Raw genomic sequence first — 7,146 nt, 5'->3', positions numbered from 1 at the left:
GGAGTGACCCTAAAGGAATGATAAATCACTTAGAAGGGTCTGGACACTGAATACTAAAGGGGGTGGTGAGTGCTAAGTGCTTATAGTGCGTCCTTCATGCGTCAGTTAGTCACAGAAAATGTAGGTGGGGACAATTTATGTCACAAGGCATTGTACTTTCCTATCTTTCAGCCTCCGTCTTGCAGCCTTTTGAGGGGGTCAGGCTTGGGAAACTTTGAATTTGTTCTAGACTTGTAGTGGGGACTGGGTCCAGCTGTCAATGGCCATTCAAATCAAATGAAAGAGTATAAAGGGAGCGAGGTGAGTGTGTTTTTTGCATTGTCAATTTGCATCAGAAGATGGAGATTGCCAGAGGGTTTGGGCTTGTGCTGGTTCTCGCAATAGCGTTCAGCTCACCTTTGGTTGATGGACTGAAAGGTGATGAACATGGCGTCACTCACTTCAACACTACTTCCATTCCTAACCTTTCGCACCAAAACCACAAATTTGTTGGAGATGGGCAAGGAAGTAATACAACTTCGTCTAAGGAAGTTGCAACGAATAGTAATATGAACCATGGTGGTAAAGGAGGAGGAGGAGGAGGAGGTGGTGGTGGTGGAAGTGGAGGCGGCGGAGGCGGTGGGGGTGCAAATAGTGGAGGTGGTGGTGGTGGTGGTGGCAGTGGAGGTGGAGGTGGAGGTGGAGGTGGAGGCGGAAGTGGGGCCGCTGGTGACAAAGGAAAAGGTAAAGGGCACAAAGGAAGACGGGAAAGAGGAAATGGTGGTAAAAAAGGAGGTGGAGGTGGTGGGGGTGGGGGTGGGGGTGGGGGTGGAGGGGGAGGAGGAGGAGGTGGTGGCGGCGGCGGCGGCGGTGGTGGTGGAGGAGGAGGAGGAAATGGGAAAGGTTATGGATGGGGAGGGGGCAGGGGTAGTGGGGGTGGCGGGGGCGGTGGAGGTGGAGGTGGAGGAGGTGGTGGGGGCGGAGGAGGAGGAGGAGGAGGCGGCGGCCAGGGAGGCTGTTGGGGGCCCTGGGGCTGGGGATGCGGTGGCCGCCCTCCTCCAACACATCCTACTGCTACAAGCACTAATCAGCGACGTGAGCATGCGAGTTGCATGGGCAGTGGACGTTGCAAGGGTGCATAAAATTTAATTACCTTATTCCATTTTCCCATGCATACTGATTTCATATTCTGTTACCCCCTATTTCATATATACATCTCCCCGTCCAATCATTCCAAAAGTAACGAAACTTTTCTCATTTCTGGGAGTGGAAAAGGAGAGTCTATTAAACTACATAATGCACCATACATCCATCTGCAAATACTTCTGTGTGTGATTCAGTAAGAGTTTAAAAAAAAGTTTCACTTAATTTGTTGACCGTTTACACACTGGTTTTGTCTTTGAGCATGCTTATTGTTTATCTCATTTATGGTTACAGTCTGATATTTGGATTCAAAAATTCAAATCTTTCTTAGATAATATAAAGAAATGGGAAAGACCCGTTACTGCAATCATTGACAGAGAATTCTGAAATTCAAATAAAAAATAAATTAATCATTTTAAGAAGGTGTCTGCGCTACCCCAAACTTTGAAGTGTACAAGAAAATGACAAATACTGAGGGGTGCCGGAAGCGACGTCTGTCTTTGTCCTCAATGATAGGCTAGTAATGGGCTGAAACAATCTGGAATGCAGGCTGAGTTCCCCCGAACAGCCCAGCCCGATCCATTTGGAGACCAAATTCAAATTCACATCACTACTTGTTAGTTGTTGCCATTAATTGTCTGGCTCCCGAAAATGTGAGCGTACCTCTAACGAACAGCATAGCCAATGGTCAAAACAAATTAATATTGCTCCCAAACAGGCCCACAAATCAGATGAGGCTGATAAATGAAGCGGTTTGGGAACTTAGAGCTCAGGGCATGTGATTATCAAGCTCCCAAGTCAAAATGGTCCGGTGGGAGGTGGGCACGAGGACAATCACTACTCACTTTAATAACACTAGATAATGCACACAGAGAGAGAGAGAGAGAGAGAGATTTTTTTTCGCAGTGGATCTCCACATAAGTGAAGGAGTGCAAGGCCGGCCCCTATCACATTGACCAATATCTCTCTTTGTTATCTTTAAAATGCTAATCACACATCTCCATCGATGTCATTATCATCACCACCCTCACATCTGTCAATGGCTTTTCTATATTACTTCCACCCCCCTCATCATGTAGATATGGCACATGCTGTGTCCCCAAGCCCTCCCTCTCTAACGAGCTTCCATCACAAATCATTACATCTATGTTGAACCAACAGGTTTAATTCTTTCGTGTATGGGCCTGGAAGCCGAGGGCTAAATTCAAAGAATCCATCCCTTAAAATAAAAGGGAAGACACTTCTTAATTTTTATCATTAAAAAAAATGTGCTGCTTCTTGTCCACACACATTCATCTCTTAGTCCACATCAACCTTCCAAGTGTTAGCATATCACATCAGAGTCATCGGCGCACCAGATCACCTGAAAACAGTTACCTTAAAATCTTATGTTTTTGTTTTTATTATGAAATTTTTTTACTTACTTTTAGTACTTATTCTTCACTGAATAAAATTCCGAAATTATCCTTTTTTTTTTCTTTTTATACCATTGCCCCTTTACTCTTTTTTTTTTTTTTTTTAAATTTGATTATTATTATTATTGTTATTTCTCTTTATTATTTATAATGGGAATATTAAACTTTTAATATAAATATTATTCATATATTTTAAATAATAATATTAATTACTTATAACAATAAAATAATAATAGAAATACTAAGATATATAATACATATCTCATGATAATGTTAAAAAAATACTAAAAAGTTTATGTAATAATAATAAAATAAAGAAAAAGGTAAGATGAAAAGGCAACTAATAATAATAATGAAAATTATTATTATTATTATTTTAAGATATCCAAACAAGAGAATGACATTTTTATCCTTTTACTCATTATAAACCTTTTACCAATTTATAAAAAAACATTTATCCCAATAACACCCTTTTCCACCCAATTATTTTTTTCCTCAAAATGTCGGATAAGGATGATAACGAAACAAGGCGAAAAGACTGAAGGGTATACGGAGGGAACAAAGCGCTAGGCAGTCTCCCAGCTTTAAGAGTGTAAGACTGCCTAACCAGCATGGCAGTGAGTGGACAATCATCTTCTCCACTTAACTTTAGGGTTGCTGCCCTATCTTATTCTTATACACACATTAAAGAGTGGTTGGAATGGGTGGGAGAGAACCATCACCAGACTACCACCCAACCATTCTGAGTTTTCTTTACGTTTTTGGTAAATGGGTAAGTTGGGAGTTTGATTCTACATTCGGAATTTCTTATGCTTTATATTTGGGGCTTGTTTGGTTGGTTTCACTGAGAGAGTTCCAAATTTAAAGACCAAATTAAATGTTGGGTTTTTGAATTAGTTATGGGAAAGAGGAAGTGTTGTACTCACATGGCATGATTCATGAACACACTATTTTAATGTTAGCCTAACGAGCCAAATTCTAACTGGTTTCCTTTTGTTGAAGGAAGAGGCAACTCATGGTCCAAAATTAATCTGCTCCACTATTTGGTGGAAATCACCCAATTTCTATTACAAAAATTTTAATTATGAGAGAACTTTGAATATGGTTTCTAAAATTTGGTGGATCCTAACTTTGATTTTAAGTCTTCATTTTAGTGGTCTCTGTTGAAAATTCAATTTTCCTTCTCTATTGAAATACATGAGAATAAATGATTTATAAGAAAATTGAAATTTTGATGTTGGACATAATAATACTAATTGAAGGGACCATTAATAGAAGGGCCCTGTTATGTTCATATAAAGCAACATCTAGTAGTCGTGTTTTTGAGAACATGAACCAAGCCATATTTACAAGAACACGAGCTAAACACCATTCTTAAGAAAAACAAACCAACGGTCATGTTCTCTAAAGAATATAAACTAAACGTGGTGAACACAATCACAAATATGTGAGAGGCAATTTTATTTTAACAAAATTAAAATAAAATAAAGTGGATAATTCTCATACCCACTCCGAACAGGATGGGGCCACCCCTATATTTGCAGCAACTTACGAAGCTTCAGGATATCATAAATGTCTGTGAAACTCCCGGGGACGGGTACCTGATAACTGAGGCAATCCCATTCAATTTGGCTCACATCATGACTTGTCAGCCTCTTGGCACCATAATTTTAAATGGTCTGATCGTAAACCTAGACAAATTTGAACTTTAGAGCTTGCACTTTGGTAAACAAAATCGGTAAAAGCTTGGCTACATTTTTAGAACTTCTGGGTTGGTGAATCAAATTCTAGCCTATAGTGAGTGCTATAGCCGATACATGAGTCTTTTAAGGGAGTGAAGGTCCTGACTAGACCACAGCCAGCCTAAAAGGGTTGATTAAATATGGGGAAGGATTTGGACACAATCCATCTCATCTCAAAACTCCAAACCCTTTTAACCAAGAAAAGCAAAGGATTGAGACCCTTTTGGGTTGGGTGATGTACACTTAGAATTCCACAAGGGAAAGGTACAACCAGATGTCATATTCATATTTTGAGATTACCACCGAAAAGAAGTCCAGTGTGCGAATACCCATAAAATCGAAAGCCTCCCATCACGATTCACTCCCTCTGCAAAAAATAGAAAAATAGAAGGCCCCTTTCCCCTGCTTCCTTATCTTCCTTGGGGATTCAGGGGATTCCCATACGCCATACCACACGCCAAAAACATTTTGGCGCTTCCTCACAAGCTTTTCGCTTTGCAACGGACGCCAGAAAAGCCTTCTGAACCGTTTTCAATTTCACAATGCAAAGCTCTCTCTCTCTCTCAATCAGACCAAATCACTAATTTAACGTCATGGCGAAACGGTAAAAGGAAATAAGAAATTAATTCCTTTTTTTTTTTTATATAAAAAAAAGGTACATTAAAGTCTTCCTAACCAGTTACATGACTAGAAACCTACCGCAACCACCACGGAAATGTACACTCGAACCGAAACTAACTCGGTCTAATTTGAACCGGGTCCTATGCACCCGGTTCATGAGCTATTCCTTCCTTTTTTTTTTTTTTTTTTTTTTTACTTTCCTCGGTTTTTTCTTTTACCTATCTAAGACTAAATAATTTCTCTTCAAAAACTTGGAACTGCCGGAGCTAAACCGGATTCAGGCCGGGTCACCTCCTTCTTCCGCCGCATTTCCAACACTTTCCGGTGGTGATTTGAATGAATTTCGCTAGAAAAAGTTGGGCTACATGCTGGTCTATACTCAGGCAAGAGTCGGCCGGACTTGTAGCGAACCCCACATGCGTTGCAGAGGGTTTTGGCACCGAGCGGACCGGTTCTCCACTGTGGAGTCTTCTGGACCCCACAATGGCTGCACCGGTGGGGGGTCGGCTGCGCACTGCCACTGGCTTCCGGGTCCAGTCTTTTCTTGTGCTTCTTCGCCGGCGGCTTTACGGCCGAGTGAAACGATTCCACGTTCTGACACGTGCTGGGGTAGATGAGCCAAGGCGAGGAAAGGGACGAAGAAGAGGAAGACGAAGACGAGGAGGATGATTCCGTAAGCGACGGAGAACCCATAGACCAAACCCGACCGCCTGTTCTCGCTCGTTTGCTTCTAGCCTTGGCCGGAAATGGAGTCTTCAGGCACGACTTTATCTGCAACGGCGTTTCCGGTTCAGGGGGGTTTTCCGTTTGGTTCTGGGCCTTCTCTGTTAGGGTTCCGTGGGGGAAAGGTGCGGAGTATTCCGAGAAGGAATCCTCTACAAAATGAGACAACCATTCAAGGTCCGCCAAATCATCCGCCTGTAAAAATGGTTCCTTTTCTTAGCCACAGAGCAAAAACCCTTTGGAAAAGACGATTTTTTCAGGGGGAGAGGAGCCATACCGGAACTGTGAGTTCGGTAGCGGGAACGGAAGGGAACTCGTCTTTCACGGAGAAAGTTGTAGTAGTAAGGTTGGAGTTATCGTTCTCCGTTAGTTCCCCACGAGGGGAAAGGGAGCCGCAGCCCTTGTCCTCGTCTTCTTCATCTTCTTCTTGGAAGAGCCCTTCTCCAATACCTCCATTTGTGAAGTCTAGAAGGTCGTCTATAGAGAAGTCATCACCAGAAACACCGCTTTGCCCATTTGCCATGCACATATCATCCATACACGCCGGTTGTTGGGTCAATTTAAAGGCCAACTCCGGCCTAACCACACTGCTCTTCAGGGCCTTCTCAACGCATTCCATTTCCTGTTACAAATTTTAAAAAAACCTTAACAATCATTCACAAAAAGCCCCCATTAAAAAAAAATACATCTTTTTCGGTCCATTATAGACAAACTCACCTGAGAGGAAGAGAGCTACAACAAATGAAGAAGATGAGAAGGAGAGGGAGAGGGAGACGCAGGAGGAGGGGGAGGAGTGGTGATAAAGCGGTGGAATTGTAAAGAAAAGGGGTGGTGAGTTGGGTAAAGCATTGAATGAAAGGGCTGAATACTAAAAGTGCCAGTTACTTGCCATCCCTTAATTTCTTTTTATTTTTTAAAATTTCTCTTCGATATCTATCCATATTCTGCCCTTTACGTATTTATTTCCCCACTTAAACACGATCCAATGTGTAACCGTACCTCATACACTCATTTTTCTTTTCTTTAATCTTTATTTTAATTTTTCTGGTAAAATCACCTTTGGGACCGCCCACATGCAATCCGCAGCAACTCTGTAACTTCTTCTATTATTTCCGACTGTTTTCAATTTTTAATCATCATAAATATATACATTTTAATTTTAAAATTATTATTAAAAAAAAAAAAAAGACTTGAAAATAATTTGGTGTTGGCCGGCCCACCAAAACCAACTCGGTGATTACCCACGAAACAGCCACCTTTCTGTTTTTTTCCATCTCATACTTTTCTTCTTTTGGAAGAGTTCACCCATCCCTTTTGACTAATTTACGTGAATTGCCTACCGTGTTGATTGCCGCTCCTTCCGGTGGTTTACCTTTCCCTTTCCCGCTCCTTCCTTTCTAATTTTGTTGCACTTTGCCCATTAAGACAAAATCTATCCCACCCATTTGTTCTCTTTTTCTTTCTCTTACCAATCTCTCCCCCTTTTTCACACTCAAAATATTTTTTTATCTCACTTTAAAAGT

The 7,146-nt window shown here is 41.5% G+C and overlaps 1 protein-coding gene across 1 annotated transcript; it reads right to left on the bottom strand.

The window, feature by feature from the left end:
- Positions 1-4,894: 4,894 nt before the first annotated feature.
- On the bottom strand, positions 4,895-6,485 carry LOC117912124 (GATA transcription factor 5-like). Its single transcript, XM_034826601.1, has 3 exons — positions 6,341-6,485; positions 5,901-6,245; positions 4,895-5,818 (listed from the first exon to the last, which is right to left on the bottom strand). Exons 2-3 carry the CDS (start codon positions 6,240-6,242, stop codon positions 5,144-5,146), a joined length of 1,017 nt encoding a protein of 338 aa, XP_034682492.1. The 5' UTR covers positions 6,243-6,245; positions 6,341-6,485; the 3' UTR covers positions 4,895-5,143.
- Between the last annotated feature and the right edge of the window lie 661 nt (positions 6,486-7,146).

The sequence above is a fragment of the Vitis riparia genome, chromosome 4, assembly GCF_004353265.1.
Source record: "Vitis riparia cultivar Riparia Gloire de Montpellier isolate 1030 chromosome 4, EGFV_Vit.rip_1.0, whole genome shotgun sequence".
NCBI classification, from domain to species: domain Eukaryota; kingdom Viridiplantae; phylum Streptophyta; class Magnoliopsida; order Vitales; family Vitaceae; genus Vitis; species Vitis riparia.
The sequence above is the reverse complement of the archived record's forward strand: the minus strand, read 5'-3'. Positions and strand labels throughout refer to the sequence as shown.

What these genes read in the sequence shown, in the direction of transcription:
- LOC117912124 (XM_034826601.1), bottom strand. Translation starts at nt 6,242, where the DNA reads ATGGAATGCGTTGAGAAGGCCCTGAAGAGCAGTGTGGTTAGGCCGGAG. An exon ending in CTACCGAACTCACAGTTCCG is followed by an intron (nt 5,819 to 5,900) that starts GTATGGCTCCTC and finishes CCATTTTTACAG; the next exon opens with GCGGATGATTTGGCGGACCT.